The sequence below is a fragment of the Sciurus carolinensis genome, chromosome 10 (assembly GCF_902686445.1).
Source record: "Sciurus carolinensis chromosome 10, mSciCar1.2, whole genome shotgun sequence".
NCBI classification, from domain to species: domain Eukaryota; kingdom Metazoa; phylum Chordata; class Mammalia; order Rodentia; family Sciuridae; genus Sciurus; species Sciurus carolinensis.
Window position 1 is genome coordinate 23,653,293 of NC_062222.1, and position 21,418 is coordinate 23,674,710.

Below are 21,418 nucleotides of genomic sequence, written 5' to 3' on the forward strand. Positions count from 1 at the left end.
GACAACTCCTTTGCCCCAGAATCCTCCAAAGTCAAACTAGCCAACACTAAACCTGCTTGCACTTCCTTCCTGCAAAAACCTCAGTAAAGGCTTTTCCCCACTTTTCCCTCGCCCTCGGCCTCCTGATGACCCTGTGCTTCCCTCGGCAACTCTGTGTGGCTCCCATGCCTCTGTGTCTTGGGCACCGTGAGCCTACACTTTGACCTTCTGTTGTACACAGTTATTTCCATGCCTGTGGCAAACACCTGATTAAAGTAAGTCCCAGGTTGAGTTTTTCGAGCAGGTACACTCTGAGGTGTCTTCAGCATCTTCTGGGGGATACAGTTCGACCCATAAGAGGGAGCAGCCTTGTTGCTGGTATTCAACTTGCAGTCCATGGCTGGAAGTGTGGAGGCCTACCGGAGAGGCGAGAGCAGCCCTCTGATCTACTTAACCCAGGGAAATTACCTTCCAGGCCAGGGTGTGTGTGTGTGAGGACGTCAGAAGATTTAATGATACCGGGAAAGAGATCTTTTTCCTTTTCAAGGTGGCAAAATATAGTTAAAATCTGTTTTTAGACCGTGAACAGATGAGCTGTTAGAATTATTGGTTTGGGGGAATATATTTGATTCCAAGTACTTTATTAACTGTTCTTTTCTTTCGTTCTTTCTTTTTTTTGTAAAGAAAGTGGCAGCCCAGAATCTCGGGTTAATGCTATCCATTTCTTGGTGCACAAACTGCCAGAGAAAAATAAAGAGATGCTGGATATTTTGGTGAAGCATTTAACGAAGTAAGTCTCTCTTCCCTCCCCGGAACTTTCTCTGCTGTGGGTGCTCGACTGTGTGCTTGGATTTGGCTCGGGTGGAGCTGGGGCTGTATACACAATACCAGGGACCACACCTGGAAAGGGCAGGCTGGGCGCTTGACTCATTATGTGTGTTTTGGACAAGAGTGGTGAAATCCGATGCCTCCGTGAAGTTGTATAATTATTTGCTTAGCATCATTGCCAGCAACTCAGGGTTTGATTTGAAGTGAAAGAGGAGAATGCTATATATTGCCCATATACAGATTCTGGAAATGGAATTATAAATCCGTTAGCAAATTTAGCATGGTTTCACACCTCCCTGAGTTTGAACATGTTCTTTACATTTGTTTAATCCAGTAATGGGGAATTATTTCATAGGGTCCACTCTTTAAATAGCTAGCAAAATCTAATAAGTCAGCAGAGGATTAGCCCTTTTGCCCAAATATAAATGACTCTCAGATCACTATAACTATAAAATTTCACAGAGGAAGGCAAGGAACACTGTTTCAGAAACTTTATTTTACATAAATAAAATTAAAGGCCAGAAGATATTATGGCTCACTTGAGGACTTTCTGGTATAGCCTTTCTTTTATTTGGTTAATGCATATTTATTGAATGCCTTTTTTAGGTATCAATAGGTACACAGTTAAGCAAGACAGAAAAAGTTCCTACTTTCACAAAACTTTTTAAGGTGAATAGATAAGCAGATAACAATAAAAATACAAAATTATTTCAGATATCAGAGTGAAAAACATACAGTTGATTAAGGAAAGAGAGAATATGTATTGATTGCAGACTATACAGAGGGTTATTATAAAAGATCTCTCTGAGAATGAGGTCCTTCAGTTGAGGCCTGAATTAAGTGGCAGGGCTGCTGAGGACGGCTGTCCATGTTGTTCACAGCACTATGGCGCTGGGCTGCAGAAGTGAGTTCTGATCATGTTCTGATCATGCTCTGCCTGTTTGTGAAGGCGATTCTTATGAAGGTACCACACAGTCCAGTAGTCTCTAGAAACAAGGATGTAATGGTCTGGGGAAAGGTGGGGTATCCTACGTTTTGGGAGGAAAGAAATTTAACATATATACAGAATTATTAAGAAAGCCATTGCCACTATGGGAGAATATTAGAGAGAGGTAGTAGAGCAAGTGGGAACCTCACCATGTAGTGCAGACAGATCCCTGTGTTCAGAGGCAGATCCCGAGGGCGATTTGAGCCCCAGGAGTCCTCGTTTTAAAGAAAACATAGAATTGCCGAGCACTGTATGTTCTACAGTTATTGCTGCAAAATTAAACACAGACCTTTTTCCCCTTCTTCAATATTAGTGTTTCAAATCACTCCAAGCAGAATTTAATGACCGTGGCAAATTTAGGAGTGGTGTTTGGACCAACTCTGATGAGGCCACAGGAAGAGACTGTTGCTGCCATCATGGATTTGAAGTTCCAGAATATCGTGGTGGAAATCTTAATTGAAAATCATGAAAAGGTAAAATTGTTTTTTTCCTTTAAGAGAATTCCTCTTTGGGGCCTGTTACCCATGTCATATACAACTGGCCTCTTAGAGTTCTCCTCTCTCCTTGTCAGAGTCAATTTTATTAATACTACGAAATCTCATTGAGCGTCTGTCTTCTGATGGAATTCTATAAATCTGGACCTTGTCTTCTCTTACCTTTCTGGTTTAATGGAGAAACATGTAATCCAGATGTAGACAAATATTTGCAGTGTGTTTGGGAATTGAGATTCTTTTGTTGCTTGCATTCTTGGGTTTCTCACTGAAATTTTGTGTTGTAGCACTCCTAAACTCTTGATCAAGTTAGGGCTTTGGGGCTTCGAAAAAAGACAATAAAGCAAATGAAGGAAGTTGAAAGGAAGTGAGACAGAGCAAGAGGATTGTGTTAGCCTCTGGCCACTATGAGAAAGATCTGAGACAGCCCACTTACAAGGAGGAAAGTTTTCCTTTGACTCACGGTTCCAGGGGTTTTGGTCCATGGTTGCTTGGCCCTGTGGCTGTTGGGCATGTTGCAGCACAGACATCATGGTGCGAGTCTGTGGCCAGGGAGCTGCTCTCTCATGGTAGCCAGGAAACAGGAAGAGTATGTGGGTTTCGACTGTCTCCTCTAAGGACATGCCCCCATGTTATAGGGACTTCTTCCCACCATGTTCTGCCTCTAACACATGGGCCTTTGGGAAACATTCAGGATCCAAAATATGACAAAATATGTATCGTTAGCATCACTGAGAGCGAGTGTGGAGGAGCAGCTCCTGCTAGCCACTGGCCATGGCTGGCATCTGTTTGCACTTGTAAAGGTCACCTTACCTTGCAAAGAGTCTTCCTGGTTGAACAAGCCGTAGTAAATGGCAAGTGAAGGAGGAGAAGCCAGGGAAGGGTGAACTCCTCCCTTAGACTCCCACATTACATCTGCAGGGGCGGGGAGGGGATGGGCTCATATGCCTATAGTTTGGGGATGGGGTTGATTGGTTTGGATTAGGAGATCCTTGTCAGGGTGCACAGAAACTGCTAAAATGCACTCTTCCCTCCCACCATATCCTTGTGACATATTTTAAAAATTGTGATATGATATTCATGCATTCTATGGGGTGCATTATGGTAATTCAGTACATGTATGCAATACGTAATAATCAAATCAGGGTAATTAGCATTCCCTTCTCTTCTAGTATTAGTTGTTTCTATGCGCCGGGAGTTTCGTACTCTTCTACCATTTTGAAATATATCATAGGTGGTTTAACCTGCAGTTGCCCTGCTGTACTAGAGAATAACCAGAGTAACTCCTTTTTTCTCTCAGTTTTGGTGCCCCTTACCTTCCCATCTCCCCACCCCCATCTCTCTAGTGACCACTAATCTATTCTGTTCTACAGAATCAACCTACTGGGTTCCACAAATGAGGGAGCAAATGTGCTTTTTGTCTTTCTGTGTGTGACTTATTCCATTTAACATAATGACTTCCAGTTCCATGCATGTTGCTGCAAAATGACAGAATTTCATTCTTTTTAGGGTCGAATAGTACCCTTTTGTGCATATGTGCGCATGCGCGTGCACACACACACACACACACACACACATGTAAGTATACATACCACATTTTCTTTTTGCATTGATCCACTGAAGGGCATCTGGGTTGATTCCATATTTTAGCTCTTGTGAATAGTGTGACATTTTAAATACTTAAGTACTATTTGTTATTGTTGCCTTGTGATCCTCTTCCCAGATTACTGTTATTTTCTCCTCAATTACATATTATCTGTGGCTACTCTGATGACATATCCGCAGAATTGAGGAGTTAAAACAGAGGTCAGATAGCCCACCAGGGCAAAATACGTACTGTCAGACCCTTTACAGAACACACTTGCTGCTCCCCACTCTAGACACATAATTTTCAACACTGGAATAGCATCAGAATCACCTGAAGGTCACTTTTAACAGCGATGTTAGCCATGCATGTTGTGCTGTTGAATTTTCACCTCCCTTATAACTATGGGAAATAGCAAGGGGAATGGCCAACCTGGGGAGGAAGCATCTCCTGTGTCTGATAAGAACTCAGGAGAGAGCTTCAGTCTGGAACGTGGGAGAAGGTTCCACTCATGTTCATCAGGCTTTTGTTCACAGCAGTTTTCAAGCAAGACCTGAGTGTGACTTCTGCTGGTGTTATTCTGACCCCTGGGAGCTTGGTTTGGACTGAGAATCTGAAGGAGTGGCTTGCTGTCCTGACTCTGTCTGGCCTTTGTCGGGGTCAGTAAATGTAGGTGGGACGGTCTGTGAAGGACATGTGGAGCAGGGGCTTCCTGATGCTCCCGTGTTGCTTTGCTCACCAGGACTGCCAGTTGCCTGCCTCTAAGGAAAGCCTAGTAAGAAAAATGAAGATGCTGACTCAGGATTAAAAGTTGTGTGTTTTCTCTGTAGACAAAGATGTACATGTTCTTTTCAAAATACATTTATTCTTTAGGGCAGTGCTGCTTAATCTTCATGGGATTGCAGACCTCTGAGAGGCTAATGAAAGTTTACTAACCCTCTTATATAAAAGCACATCACATTCCCCCATTCTGTCAATTGTGTTGAGAATTTCAGATTGCCAAACTGATGGGCTCTAGGTCGAGAGACTCTGGTTGAAAATGAATAATCTCTTATCTGAGCTGTCTCACTTCTCTTTTCTCTAATATAGGGAATGCATAATTTTTAAAAACAGCTTAGAGTCTTTTAGGAACTTCTGAATTTCACTCATCTTTCCGTTCAGCACTTTACTAGTAACTTTTCTTACAGGGAATTTGAAATTCTGAAGACACTTGGTCATTCCTCTGTGTATTGAGAGGATTTTTTAAAAATTGGGATTGTATTGTATGCCAAACATGTAACAGCTGCCAAGGTGGAGAGATGAAGTCACAGCCTCCATTGGGGAGCCTGTCAAAGCTGGGGTGAGGACCATGTTTTGGGACTGGTATCCGGTAACTCTTACCCAGCCAATAAATGATGTAACTTGCAGTCCAAAACCCGTCTCAGCAATGGTGAGGCACTGAGCAACTCAATGAGACCCTGTCTCTAAATGAAATACAAAATAGGGCTGGGGATGTTGCTTAGTTGTTTAGTGCTCCTGAGTTCACTTCCCAGTACCCCGCGCCCCCCCCCCGGAAAAAAAAAAAAAAAAAAAAAAAAACAACCCTACATAACTTGCTTTCTTAATTGTATTCTATTTCTCCCTGCTGCATTATTGAGGGCAGAGATGGTTTTGTACACTTACAACAGCACCTGGTGCATGTCAGGGGCTCAGTGAATATTTATTGCATGAGTTCATGCATTCAGTACATTTTGAAGGAGTCGGAGGAGATGTAGTTCCTTTGAGCAAAGCACTGTGAGAGCATCTCTTGGGTCTTTGTTGCATTTGCTAGAGCAGTTCTAGCTGTGAGAATACTGCTCTCCACTGAAAAGTTAAGCTGGAAACCCAGTTTAGTGATTCCCTTTACCAGTATAGTCAAAGCAACTTGATTTTTTGTGTGTGTTTGTGTAGTAGTTTTTTCCCCTTGTTTTTGTAGCCAGTGGTGGTGAATTGATGCCTCCATTTATGGTATTGTCACACTGTCATTAAACCTCATTAGTGTGCACTACACCCTTCAGACAGCTCATGGGAAGATACGTACAGTTTATTTTCCAAAGAAAGAAATGGAATACAAGCTTTGAAACCATGTTCGGTTAAATCCTAATTTCGTTAAATCCTAATTAGGGAACTTTGATGGACCATAGCTGTGAAATTCAGGTTCTGTGTCTTGCTCCTAGGAAGAAGGGACTCCATGTCATGCTACAGCTTCCTGTTATCTTCCCTTATCTGAATCTAAGGAGAAAGCACATGATTTTTCTGTTGGAAAGTAGCTGGTTCCACTGTCGCCTGGTTAACAGATCTGACTTCCAGGTAGCACCAGTGAGCCATTATCGTAGTCGTAGCGGATGGAAGTGTCCCAGCTGTGAGATGGAACTTTATAGAACTGAGTGGAGGGCTTTGTTTTCCTTTTCCTTTATGAGACTGGGCAGTGCTGTGACCACACAGCCTAACTTCCAGTTGAGAAGGGAGGCAGGGAGGATTGAGTTTCAGGTTCTCCATGGTGTGCATGGGTTAAGGCCAGGAAATAGCAGTGGCTGGAGGTGGAGGTTGTGGGGAGGAGCATCAGCATGGCTCGGTGAATTCTAAGAACTGAACTTCCCCGTCGCCTTACCTTTTCTCTCCCATTTTACCTTGCACAGTTCCACTCCCAGCTCTGCTCCTGCTCAGCTGAACTTCTCAGAGTCCAGGCTCTGCTCGGAGGAAGAACATTTCTGCTGACAAGGGAGTTGTCCATGTAAACTCTACGGACACGTGTGTGCACATGAGCCACGGGTTTCCCAGACAGCTGATGTACAGATCACACCCGAGGATCTTACTTTTCACTCCAAAGCAGTGAGGGGAGGGATAGAGCTCCTCTGAGTAAATGTTTGTAAGCAGGGAGGGGGAAAAAAAGAAAAAGAGGAAGGATAGGTAAGGCTGAAAGAATAGTCTTGTGAGGAAGGAAGATATAATGGCAGGGGTGCAGGAACCAAGAGGACCTTGGACAGGATAGAGAATGACCTGAGACAGGTGTTTTCTTTTCTTCCATCACTTACTTTCCCTCCCCAGGAATGTGAAAAATATCCATTCTAGGAAAGTCACAAAAACAGAGAGGAAACTTCCTAAAATTAAAGCAGGAGAGCTCTAGCTGAATTCTAAAATTAGTCAAAGACCCCTGGTTAATCTGTTCTGGAGATCATCATTTTTCTCGGCCTCTTTGCTTTTTTTTTTTAAATTTTTATAAAATCCATATGTATTTGATAGGAAACTTACACCATATGTTTTGGCTTCATTGACATGCGAAACATTAAGATGTTGTTTTAAAAGAAGTGTTTATGAGCCAAAAAAATCAAGGTCTTTCTAACCTTGCAAACCAGAAAATTGTGTTTCCCAGGTGGAAAGGGTACTGTAAACTTTCCGAGGAGCCTCGATTTGGTGTTGTGCCGTGGAGTTGGTGAGTTTTGCACAAATTTTGCAAAATGAACTTGTTATGCATTAATTCAAAGCCTTTTTTCCTGCAATGCCTGCTGTGAGTCAGATGTGAAGTGAGATTTGGGAGAAATGATACCATGAGTTCCAGTAAGGGAAAGAAGAAATGTCCCAAAGGAGTTACACTTATGGTGGAAACTAGGTGTTCTTAGAGACTTTAGGGAAGGGTTTATGTTCAACTAAGGGGAATCTGGAAAATTGCCCTGAGTAGGTGGTTTGAATAAGTTTTAGAATGGAGCCTGAACAGGTGGAGATGTGTTAAGAGGAGACATTTCAGGTATGGGAGATCATGTAGTCAGAAGCCCAGAGAGGAAGCGAATGTTCTGGGAACAGTTCTTGTTGGAACATGGGCGATGGCACAGGATGAAGTTGGAAAGAGATTTGGGCCAGGTGTGGGGAGGTTGAGAACACCACTCGGGGACTTTAGCTTTTAATATTACAGGTTCCAGGACCACTCAGTTTTCAATAAACTGCCTCAGACAGCTTAATCTGACAGCAGGGTTTGTAATAGCTGGAAGAGGAATAAAACCCGAGAACGGAAGTCAGTCAGGGCCTGCCCTGATTGGGGAGATAAGGGAATCTAGGGGCTGATTTGTGGGTGTTCTCTGAGGAAAGTGTAAGAATTCAATCCTAGGGATTGACATTGACCAAATGGTATTGTTACGTTCCATGTATGTATGAATGGGTAACAATGAATCTCAGCAATATGTATAATTATAATACACCAAATTTAAAAAAAAGAAAAAATTAATCATGGAAGAATATTGGGGCATCCTTAATAAAAGAAAGAAAAAAAGGTTTGGAGGCAAGAATGAATTTTAAATTGTACACAATAAATTTTAGTTATCTGTATGTCCAGCAACATAAACCCGGTAGACAGTTGGAGATGTGGCATGCAAATTTGTTAAGAAAATTTTAGGGACAGAAGGTATAATACATAGGGTGTAGCCCAAGACATGAGGTTGGCATGAGAAAGCATTTACTGGATTCTTGTGACATTACCTGCTTTTGGATCACTATGGAGTGTTCATCTTGTACAACCACACAGGCTTTTGTTATGTATAAACACACTTAAAATACTTATTAAAACCATAAAATGCCCTTTGTATCAATATGTGATAGTATCCCTATATAACTGTAAAATTCTTACATTGTTCCTTGGTACAGGTGAGAGGATAGCTCACCTGTGAGCATACAGTTAGAAAGTGGCAGTGCTTAGGTTTGAACTGAGAAGGTCTAACTCCAAAGGCTTTGCTCTTTAACACTAGGAGAAGAACAATATCCTGGGGCCCCAGCAGCAGTCGCTGTGGTCTCTTTGACAGAGGACAGCCCACGGCTCCCTTCCTGTTGCTGCAAAAGCAACATACATCCTATCACTCTTGCGTTGGTCTCCATCATCCTTGAACGTAAATGAGGCTGAGTGAATAGTTTACAAACCATTTTCAATTGAGTGCAGGGGATCTTCCAGTCATAGAGTGTGCTTCTCATTTAATGGGAAAAAGAAATCTTTTAAAAGAAAAAACAAACAGAAACAAACCTCCACTCCGAAATGCTTCTTGATTTAGCTTTGCTGGCCCTGAGTTGCTAAGCAGCGAGTTTTCATATGAGAGAAAAATATGTCTTAAACAACAATAATCATAAAAATCCAAAGTTCCTCAAAGCTTTATGTAGGCCAAGTATCAACTCTTTGGAGTCCAAATCTTACAGCATTATTTGACAGAATTTCAGAGCTCCCCGTGCCTCGAGTTTTCATGAAGTTGGCCTCTTGGCATTAAAATATGACCTCTGTATTTTTTTTTCTTAATGTGGCCTTGTACTTTTGGGAGTGTTAAAAAAAAAAAAATGCTTTGAAAACCCCAAACTTTCTAACTTCCTTTCTCCCTCCTTTAAGGAGAGAAGGGAAAATAATGAGGACATTGTCTTGCCCATTCTGCTGTTTCTGTCGAGCCAGGGCATAGGAAGCCTCTGCTTTGAGCTTGGAGTGCAGCTCTGGAGATGGTAAATGGGGTTTTCCCATGGGGCTAGAGTGGTTTGATACGAGAACATGTGGGAGATGAGAGTCATTCGGTGGCATTTGAGTGCCCAGTGAAGAAAAAGCACTGGGGCATTCACCAGAAAATGGGAGCCCTGCCATCCAGAGGGGAGATGTATTCTTCATTGTCATTCTGAGCATACTCAGTAGAAGGGAGTGGAACTTTGCCAAGAGGTGAGTTTTTGATCAGTAGAAGCAAGAACAGCATGATGCTTTCAATAATGGGAATGCTTCATGGTAGAGATGAGTTGGGGAGTTGGAGTGAGGCTGCTGGCCTCCGAGGTCCTGCCCACTCTGAAATTCTCTGCCATAGTGTCTGGAGATGCAGGGCTGCAGAGATGGGTCCTCTGCAGAAATGGGCGCTTACTACTTGACTGTCAAACAGCATTTTCAGAAACAAAAGTGGTCATGAGGATTGTGTTCCTTATCTTCATCTCATTTTAATATGTGTTTTTTTTTTTTTTTTCTCCCCTCTCAGCACCATGAAGAGTACTTGCAAGGGAAAATTAGAACCAGAGAGTGAGGGGTGGGCACATGGTGTGTGTGCAGGTGGACAGGAGAGATCACCTCAGCTGACTTTCCTCTAGGGGGAGGTCAGTGTGGGGTGTGTATCGACTTGGTTTCTTGCATGGTCCTACTGCTCACTGTTCTGTTCTTTATAAAATAAATCTTCCAGAGTCGTTTCTTTCATCTCTCCAGATAAAACTGGAAATAATAATAATGATAATAGCCTACATTGATAGATGATCATGTGCCAGGCCTAGGGTCAACTCCTTATATGTCATTTCATTGACGTTTTTGCAGACAGTATGGCATAATGTGACATGGTGGGCTGTAAAGGAAAATTCCTTGACTTGGGATCTCAGCTCTACTACATGTGACTTGTGTGGTCTACTTCTTGTCATTGCCATTTTCCTTGTCTGTAAAATAAAAATAACTGATGTCCCCACCTGATAGAGTGGTTGCAGGGACAAGCTGGGCCGATTGTGCACCTTACTGATGCTTTGCACATGAGGGAAGTTGATTGATTTACTCAAGGTCATAGAATTAGCAAGAGACCCAGCTGGGATTTGAACCTGTCTGTCCAGCTCTAAAGCCTTTCTCTTAACCCCTGCACTGCTGCTATCTGGTAAATGTGTGAATAATCACATTTTACATTAAATGATTGTATTAACTTGTTTGCATGTTGAGAAAACTAAAGGATGAACTGTTTTTGACATCTGGTGGCTATAGTAGGAAAGGAAGGCCTCTCCTCATGTGAATTTTAGTTCGCTGTCTCAAATGCAACAGGAACCCCACATCATAGATGCTACCTCTTCTGGGGCATTGGGCAATGTCAGGCCTGTCAGCTTCACCTCTCCTAAAGCTTTTGCTAAGCTCCGGTTACTATCCTCCTCCTCCTCTTCACCAACACTATGATTCATATACAGTATGACTGGCAGTTACAAATGCTCACACTCTGTTATGTGCATGATCTCATTTGATATCCTGCTTGACAACTCTGGGGAGTAGATATTATTGTCCTCAGTTTGCAAATGAGGAGACAGGTTTAGCTTGAGAATTTGCCTGGTAAATGGCATTGCTGAGATTCAAATCTAGAACTGTGTGGCTTTGGAGGTGGTATTCCTAAACTTTCTTCCATCTTACATGGCTTTAGAAGGAAGGCTTTTTGTCTTTGTTGTCACCAATAGGTTGGTGACAACAATAAACTAATCCTCAGAAATAGCAGATACAGAATAGTTGTGGATTGCACCAAAGCACTGAAAATAGAATGCTTTGATGTTGCAAAAATATTTTCATAAGTTTAATTTCACACCAAATACTTTAAGTGGGAAACATAAACACAAAATATCACTTCATTAATACATAAAGAACTGATTTTTTTCCTCTGAACCATGGAATTAAGAATAAAAGTTTATATATAAATGTAATAATGGTTGAGTAAACACACAAAATGCTTGGGACCAGAAGTATTCCAAATTTAAGGTTTTTTTTTTTTTTTTTTTTTGGCATGTTTGCATAGATTCCACCAATTGAGTATCCCTAATCCCCAAATCCAAAATGCTTCAAGTTGTGAAACTTATTGAGTGTTGCATTGATGCATTGAAGAGCATTTTCAGAGTTGAGATTTCAAATGCTCCACTCAGTCTGTGGGATGTTGAGACCTCTACAATAACAATGTCGCCATTAATACTTGTAAAGTGCTCTCCCATGAAAGATTTCCTGCAGAGCTGGGAGAAGGATATTTTCTAGACTCTGAACTCAACCACTTCCCATTTTTGTCTCTGGGTCCCTCCTCAATCTGTCATTCTTCCTAATAGTTTGGTACAAATATTTACTTTGGGCAGCAGCCCAGCCCCTCTGAGATCTGCTGGATGTGGAGATGGGCTTCTCTCATCTTCACCAGATCTGCAGGTGGCACCAGGGTTAAACAGTATCAGTCAAACTAGAAACCAGACTGAGTCAGATTCTCTCTCCTGGAAGTTTGGATTCAGGGTGTGGAGAAACTGAGCTAGTTATGGTGAGATTGCCCGTGTCCATGGGTTAGGTGCAAAGGAAGACAGTGGCCAGAGAAGATCTGTCAGCCCCTGAGAGGGGAATGCACAGTCAGGAAAGGGAGGGCTGCTGTCTTGACCCTTGATCACCTCTAGTTACTGATCAAAGCAGTCTTATATTCCAACTCTTGCTACTTCTTGCTGATACCTTTTAGTAAATCCTCTTATCTTTTTTAAAAAATGTTTTATTTAATTTTTAATTCTTTTTGTAGTTGTAGATGGACAGAATACCTTTATTTTTATGTGGTGCTAAGGATCAAACCCAGTACCTCACACATGCTAGGCAAGTGCTCTTCCACTGAGTTATAGCACCAGCCCGGCATATATTATCATGATAAGGTTTTTGTCACAGATCACACTTTATACAGTGTGAGAAGATCCAGGATACAAAGCACCTGCATCCTCAGGAACACAGGTTATTCAGTGACTTATACTTCTCTTACCTGAGGTATCTCCTGCATGACCTTGAGGCAACATGTAGGCCTGGTCCTTATGAAAACAGATCAGGGGTATGTATCAGATCAAGATAGTGTGAGGCAGAAACTGGTCCTTTGAAGGCACTCAAGCATGAACCTGTTGCTCTCTTCCCATAATTTTATGACAAGCACTTCTTTAATGCACTTCAGTTTTTAATGTTCTCAGCCCACAGCTTTAGCCAGAAGTAGCTTTCCTCTTGACTTGTGTATAATTTCTTTTACTGGGGAATTGTTTTTTGAAACTTCAGTCTGTATTCTGATACACCCTGCATTCTTCCACATCTCCTGACTGACTGGTCCTCTGGTCTGCCATTCATGTGGACAGATAGCATTTGAAAGTCCATCCCTATGTCTGACAGCCTTTCCCTCCCTCAGTTTTGAAGCTTTATTACATCAGTAACCACTTCAAAAATTTAATGAAAGCCTTGGGTTTTGTCTATTATGTAGGCACAAAAGGAATGTATATACGATTTCAGGAATTTTGGGGACTCTGAGGTTGAGAACCTAGACCCCTAGGAAACCACGAGTTTCAGTATTGTCCATAAGAAGTTGGGACTGGAGACATATCTCCAGACTCAGCTTCTCTTGGATTTGCCAGTTGACTTGTTTCCCATGCTTCTGCCCAGGAAACTAGGGGAGCAGGAGGGAAGGATACCACACATCTCTGATTCATGGTTTTATTCCCTTGAGAATGCTATGTGGTTTTTGTTTCCCACCTGGGACCATCCACCAAGGAAACCTTTTGAAATTCCTCACTTTGACCATGGAAGATATGAGTCCATGCTGAAATGAATAATAATAATTTAAGCAGGAGCAGCTTAAATAATGAGAGGGCCACTTTTCCATTATTTCGAGACGTACTGGTGTGCAGCTTTCTGTTGAAGTGGGGAAGTGGGAGAGAAGACTGAACGATGTCTGTCTAGATCAGCTCCTCGCCGCGCAAGCTCATCTTCTCAGTTCAATTCTTCTGACTTTCCAGCAGATCAAAAGCATTCTGAGTCACAACCACATTTAGTCAGAGGTACCTGACAGCTGGCCATATGTTAGTATCTCTGTTTCTGCATCATTAGAATGACAGACACTAATGTCCCACCTGACTAAATGTTTTGGTAAATAAATATTAGCTAGACAGTGGCTAACCTAAGGGTTGATGTCTTAGCCCATGCACACTGGGGTTTATCCATTTTAATTGTGCTATACTCCATTCATCCTCCAATTCCCACTGTCACTGAAAGAGTGGGGAAAAAATGACTCCTTGGTGAAGGAGGCCTCTACAGAGTGACCTCCAGTAATTCTAGGTCCATCTCTAAATGTGTCAGGGGCTCCTTAAGATGGCACCCATGTTCAGAGACTTGCTGGGATGATGCAGTGTGCTTAGCTTATGTTTGCCTTCACAGGTAGATTGTAGGAAAAGGCCCCCCGGGGGCGCAGGAGAATCTACATGTAGCTTCCTTATGCTGTCCTCCCCACAGAGGGTTACAGGGAGCATATTCTTCCCCCAGCAGTAAAAGTGCAGCAAGACGTGTTGTGCTTCTGTCGAAGGAAGTTGCTAGAGATTCCCTTCCTAGGGTATTTGTCTGGGAGTAGTCAAGTGGGCATCTCTTGCCTAGTGTGTCCCAAAATTCAAGACTTCCAGAAGGCAAGCAGGTATAACATCTGCAAATTTTTTTTGTACAAATAGACTTGACCATTTAGGGAATGTTTTATATCGGCTTAAAGAACACTTTGCCATCCACCTTCCCAGATGCCCCTAAGGGCTGGCCTAAGGACAGTAGTGAGGACAAGGCCTGATGATTTGGCAAGGATATTTGTTGCTGGGATTCACAGGCTTTCCTTTTTTGCTTTGGAAGTATCTCTTCCCTCAGTGGATGAAGTGCATGTTGTCAGTTCCCAAACACAAAGAAATGAGAAATATTTAAGGAGAATAAATGGTAATTACTCAGATTTGATCATTACACTTTGAATAAATATACCCAATTACCACACTGTATCCCATATGTACATATTATATGTAATAATAATCTATTAAAAAGTACATGATTGACTTCGGAGGAGCCTGGGAATCTCGAAGAATGTGGTCAGCACAGGTTAAGTAAATTACATGCCACACAGTCTTAAGTCACTAGGTTAACTTGGCACAGGATGAAAGTCCTTCAAAAGTACCCTTGTTTTAAGTTTCCACTTGGTTGATTTCTTTTTGAGAGTGACCTTGGAGGGCAGGAATCAGTTTGTTAGCTTTATTTCTTTTTTTAACCCTAAACCCGTTTGAGTGCTGCCTTTTTGGGACCCACATTTTCTCCAGAAGGTGCCTCCATGCCTGCTCTTCTGTCTCCTCTGCCTTTCAACCGAACTCCCCCTCTTGGTAGTACCTGTGCCACAGCGATTCCCCAGATTTCCTCCCTCCTCCATTTGTTTCAGATATTTTTCTTAAAAAATCTTTTTGTAAAAACATTCTTGGGGTGATCTGCCTCTGCCAGTATTCAACAGGTGAACTCGGCATCCTGTGCAGGCACCGTCTTCCTCTCATGAGCTCTTTTCAGGTTTTTTCTTCTTCTGCAGATTTTTTTGGTGTAATCATCTATTTTTACTATCCTAACTAGTCATACTAAAAGTATCCCCTCATGGATAGTGATTTGGGGGAAGAATTTGACTTACACTTTTGGAGCTGAGACTGCAGTCAATTCTATTGATCATTTTGCACTAAGACCTCAAGCTGAGAACACCCCGTAACAAGTGTTTCTTGTTACTACAGAGATACAGTCATCTAGAATTCCAGAGCAGAGTCATACCAAGTCATTCAAAACTTCCTTAAGATCTTCACGTAGCCTGGAATTTTCTTCACAGTACTTACAGTGTAGAAATATAGATGAACTGACACTGGTAATAACTTAGAAATTGGTGTGGATGTTACCAGTTGTGTGTTAATCAGCTTTTCATGACTATCACCTGAATACCTTACAGAAACAACTTAAAGAAGAGGAAAAATTAATTTTGGCTAACAGTTTTAGAGGTGCAGTCCTTGTTTGGCCGACTGCATTGCACTGGGCCCAAGATGAGGTAGAACATCATGGTGGAAGGGTGTGTTAAAGGAAAGCTGCTCAACTCACGGTCACCAGAAAACAGAGACATGGGAAGGGGCCCCAGGGAAGAGGCACACTTTAGGGCACACCCCAGTGGCCTACCTCCTCCAGCCACTCCCCACATGCCTACAGTTACTGCAATAATCCTACCAAACTAGGATGGCCTGATTGGGTGGCAGCTCTCACAAATCCAATCGTTTTACCTCTGAATATTCCTGCCTCAGCACAGGAACTTTTGGGAGGCACCTCAGATCCAAATCATTACACAGTGTCTTCGCAGGAATTCATTATGTTCTTTTTACTAGTAGATATATGTGAAATTATTCATGGTAATAGTTAAATGATATGATGTTTATGGTTGGTATCCTTTTATACAGTTATTAATTCACCTTAAACTTTAAACTTTTATATACCTTGTACTGTGTGGACAGAAAAGAATGAAAACAACAAGCATGTCTTACTTTTTGGAAGTCCAGTATTCAGTGAAAGAGCTAGCAGTGGATTATAAGGTCTAACTGATGGGGAAGACCCAGGGACTTGGCCCCAAGATTGTTAGAGTTTGGATCTACAAGATGGTTGCTGTTTTCTTTATTCAGAGCCAAGTTAAGATCCCATACACTTTGAAGGCTTTTTGTACTAGGCGTTCCTTTGTGGGTCAACTCTGTTGTTGCCTCTGAAGAGACTTAGCTGTTCTATTCACAGTGGATAGCAAGGGCTGCAAGGGATAGAATGGGTATAATTATAAAATGCAAGATTGCCTTCCCTAAGCATTCTAGTCTATGTAGGGAAGAAATTGGGCACAGAAGACTTGTGGAGCACCTGGTGTTCCAGACCTGGAATGTTCTAGATCATATAAACCACGAATCAACTAGTCAACCCTGAAGGGGTAGATAGTATTGGTTTGTGAGTAGTTCATAGATGATACAAGAGGCGAAGCTCAGAGCTGAATGAAGCTAACTCGCCCAAGGTCTCACAGCTTGCTTCATTCATTTATAGCCTGACTTGTTCCAAAAGGGATTTTAGGCAGTTGAACCACATGGTTAGAAAGTTCCTTGTGGTCTTTCTACTGTCCCAAGAAAAACACGACTATTTTTTTTTCTCTTTAAGCTTAAATGATGCATAGTGTTTTAGTCAATATTAACTGGATGGATGGCTCCAAGTTTAAATTGCACAGAAGTGCTTATGTATGCCTCTGTTGGAATGTGTGGGAGTCAGAAAGGAAGTCCCTGTGTTTGATTTCATAAAGTCATGAGCTTTATATAGTCACTTGAACCACACATGCCAGTACCTGGCGGTGTGCACAAAAATGTCTTATTAATCACTGTGCAGCTGGTGAGTTGCTTGTCGTCATTATTACTGTTCTTAATTACTGGAAGCATACCCGGGCTGCAGATTGCAGACTGTGCCAGACCAAATCTCCAAAGTGGTTGAACGAGTAGGTTTTGAGGAAGATTTATAATCCTTTGTAAATAAGTGCTTCTTTATATGTTCATATAAAGAAACAGTGCACATCAGAAACTCGCACAAAATCTGGACTGTAATCTTGAGTACATTATTCTCGGCATTCACCTCCCATTCTAATTTGTTGCTGAATCAGCTCTGCTTTATTTATATATTGAAAATAGAATTTATATGTAGACTGTTCCATTTTTAGGTAATTGTCTTTCCCTACTTTAGCGATAAGTAAAAGTTGAGATATTCTCCTAAGGGAGGCTCCATCACTGAATTTCTCTGAAATGTCATTTCTATTTAGGTAGAAGTGGGGGAAATGACCACTAAGAGGATTAGTCATCATTTTCAAAATTTAATGAAGGAATTAGGTCATACGTGCTTAATGTGCTAATAAGTACAAGTAAGCTGGACTTGTGATGGATTGATGTGGAAAGGTCCTCAAGTGAGAATTTTCTTGTGTATAACTATTTTGTGGTTCCTACTAGACTGAGTTTGTAGGGCCCAGACACATCTGCAGTCTAATTTTTTTTGGAAGTCTGCTGTGCTTTTCTCTGAATTCCATGTACCTTAAAGAAAACTTTTTGCATTATTATTCAGACAAATCCAAACTATTGCAAGTTGATTCTGCTGCTCCCTGTCTCCCATTCTTGGCAGCCGTCCCTCTCATTATTTGAGGTCAGTGTTTCTTGACTAGTTTTTGCTTTGCACTCCTTTGAAAATCTGATGCAAGGTAACAGTTCTGCTTTCTGAAAAAAATACCAGTGCATGTTCACCATTTACATGTGATTGAAGGGCACGTAGTAACTCCAAAGGATAGGAATCCTTGCTGACGGTGAAATAAACTAGGGGGCTAGTAAAATGATTTAATAAAAATATGTAGTCCATTACACATTTGGATGAGGGGTAGTGAAGCTTTTTAAGTTATAGTTTCCACATTATAGGATATTACTTTTTAACCTATATATTTGCAAGTGTTATTGTACACTTATTATCTAAAACAGTTTTCACAAATACATGTTTTAAGATGGTGAAGACAAGTTCTCAAAATCTCATAATAAATCAAAACTAGGCTAAAAGAAAAAAACAAAAACAAAAACAAAAACCCTAGGATCAAATGAAAGAAAAGGTCACTGACCAGAGAATGAAAATTGCAAAAGTTTGCATGGTCTGTCGCTGATTTACTCTCAACTTGGCCTTTCACAGAAGGGACATGGGACATGCATGTGTGAACGCCTTAAAAACCACTCCTTTGGAGAGAGAGAGGAAGGAGATGGACCGGGTATCTTTAGGTAAAGACTAGCAACCTTTACAAAAGTGCAGGCTCCCCTGTTAATCCTCCTTTTCCATCCTAGAAAGAACAGAGCAGGTGTGACATACTTGGGGACACCTTATCATAAATACCCCAGAGTTGGTGATCTCCAGCAGTAAACAGAAAAGCAGTCAAAGAGAATATCAAAAGCAATGCTAAATCATAAAAGAGCTACTGAAAGAGAGGAAGGTAGGAAAAATGAACCCTGAGTGTAAAGGTGGTGGTTTCATTTCCTATCCTGATAACTTCCAATGTGCGTTTTTAGAAATGACCATCTTATCTTATGCCTCAAGAATGATAGGAGGAGGTTGGTAAACTGGTTACCCAAGACTGAGATACCCTCATGAGGGGTGGCGGGTAGGATCTCTGCTGGAATCATGTACAGCCCAGCCAGAGGGAGTGAACTCAGGGGCCTGTTGGCAAAACCACTGAGACGTAGGCAGTGACTGGGCTGCGTGGAGGCCTGGCTGAACCCCTTGCTGAACCCCTTGTCCTGCACCTACCTGTTGTGTGCTGAACTCTGAGATGGCTCATCCAAACAGTGAGGTCCTAATCCCAATGTGTATTTGAAGATTGGGTTTTAAGGAGGTGATTAAAGTTCAGTGAGGTCATAAGGGTGGGTCCCTAATCCAGCAGGGATGGTGCCTTATATGAAGAGCAAGAGACACTAGGGTGGCATATGCACAGAGAAAAGGCCACATGAGCCAGAAGCTGTTATCTGCAAGTCAGGCCTCAGGAGAAACCAGGCCTCCTGCCACCTTGATCTTGGCTCTTCAGCCCACACAACTATGAGAACAGAGATCTGTCATTCGAGCCCCCATTCTGTGGTATTGTGTTATAGAGGCCCTAGCTCACCATTTTCTGAGGCTGCAGAACCCTCAGAAAAAGCGCAGGCGAGATCATAGTGCGCAGAACAAAAGAGACCTCTAAACCATGGAAGAGACTCAAGGAGATGTCACTCACAGTGGAGTGGTGCTAACAGCAACTGTTGACAGAGCTGCCCGTTTATAACATGAGTATAATTGAAACCAACCAACCAAAAATACCACTGTGAAGTTTGTGTGAATCTATTGCAGCAGGAGGAGGAAAATGTAAACTGTGGATCAAGAATCTGTTTTGGAAGGAATACTGCTCCAGAGAAGAAAAGATATGAACTTACTAAAATTTCCCTATAGAAGAACTAAATATTAAATGGGAATTCAAAAATAAAGTGATTAAACAGAATTTTTTTTAAAGGCACTCGTTGAGTTAGAAAAAAGACTGATGCCCAAAACAACATTTCAAACACATGAATAAATTAAAAATGGAAATGAATAGAATCAAAAGTTAAAAATCAAGTTACTGTCATTGATGAAACAGTCACATTCAGTGAAAGGAGAGAGATGAAGGAAGACAAAGCAGTAGTTGTGTTGTGGAGGTAATGGAACCAAATACATAGAATGAAATAATGATAAAAGAACCTTTTTTTTTTAATCAGGGACATCTCAATCTTTTCAGAGTCCACTGAATATCAGGAAATTTAATTCTGCATTCTAAGTCATTCAGAACTATCCATTACAGAAGGCATAATGTGGTTCAATTATTGGGATTTGAGCAAAAAAAATCTGGGATGCATCAGGCTGCTACGTATTTCTTTTTCTTTTTTTTTTTCCATGTTGGGGATTGAACCCAGGAGTGTTTAACTACTGAACCACATCCCCAGCCCTTTTTATATTTTATTTTGAGACAGATCTCACTAAGTTACTTAGTGCCTTGATGAGTTCCTGAGGCTGTCTTCGAATCTGTGATCCTCCTGCCTCGGCCTCCCAAGCCACTGAGATTACAGGTATGCGCCACTATGTCCGACTTGCCACATATTTCTCTATAGCAATTCAGAAGATAGTGGAGCTATGTCTTCAGTGTTTTTTGGTTACAAAGAAAAATCCCAAATATCAAAAGGCAAAAATACCACTTGTTCTGATTCATAATACTCAGAATCTAGCAATTAACAATAATAATAGAAGCAAAAATATCTCCACCCACCTGGAAATCTGATACCTTTAATGATACCTAGGATCAAAATAGAAATTTAAAAAATTGTGGAACATCAAGAAAAACTTATGAAAACAAGTATATCAGAATTTGAAGGACTGGGCAAAGGTGATATTCTGAGAGAAAATTATGTATCATTAAGCCAGAGTGAATGAAATGAACACCCAACTATCCACTCTCCAAATTAGAAGAAAATGACAAACATGGAAGCAGAAATTAAGGGGTTAGAAAAGCCATTTACATTTTGGGGGAGGGGAATCAGGGAGCACGAAGTAAACCAAAACAGATAAGACTGGGGTGAGGCTATTCAAGATAACAAATGCCTGACCGGGAAGGCTCACGTGTAGATGCAGAGGTGGACTGTGGGTACAGAGGGGAGAGAATTTTGAAAATCTGAATGAAGCTGGTGAAATAATTACAAAAAAGTGAGAATGATTTTCCAGGAGCATCCATCCATCCCCCAAAGGCACCAGGCTCATGCATTTTCACTGGTGAATTCTTTTAAACTTGAAAGAAGCAGTTAATTCTTTTAGTGTTTAAACTGGTCCACGGCCCAGTGAAGGGCAACTTCACATTCCGTTAGTGATGTCAGCAGGGTACTCTGACCAAAGCCTATGAAAGACAAGGTCATAGATCACTTAGGTTTATGAATGTTATGCAGAGATATTTAATAATACATCAGCAAATAGCACCTAAACAGTATAATATTTAATTTAAGTTGGGTTCTTCCCAACTCAGTATTAGGAAATATATTAATATAGAAATAGCACCTTAACAGTACAATATTCAATTTAAGTTGGTTCTTCCCAACTCAGTATTAGGATATATATTAATATATTATTAAGTAAAAGGAGAAAGCCTTTCAGCAGACCCCTAAAAGCAATCAATAAAATTTACATCGATCCCTAAAATTGTGGCTACTTCCGAAAGATATTTTAAAATTATCTAACCCTTAATTTGGTATTATGTTTAATTGTTAAAACCCTTAAAATATTGGAAACATGACTCACTCACTGTTGTCGGGAAGTACTACACAGAAAAAAAGAAAATATATATAAAAATGGAAGGTAAAGAGATCGTATACATAGACAGCTCTAGAGAACAGATTGAAGAATTATTACATGAG

The 21,418-nt window shown here is 41.2% G+C and overlaps 1 protein-coding gene across 2 annotated transcripts in view; it reads left to right on the top strand.

The window, feature by feature from the left end:
* Arhgap10 (Rho GTPase activating protein 10) overlaps positions 1-21,418 on the top strand; it is a 284,074-nt gene that overhangs the window by 189,584 nt on the left and 73,072 nt on the right. For both annotated transcript variants that reach the window (XM_047567505.1, XM_047567504.1), the window contains exons 17-18: positions 664-769; positions 2,109-2,268. In XM_047567505.1, coding sequence (XP_047423461.1) covers positions 664-769; positions 2,109-2,268 — 266 coding nt within the window. The remainder of the gene's footprint in view (positions 1-663; positions 770-2,108; positions 2,269-21,418) is intronic.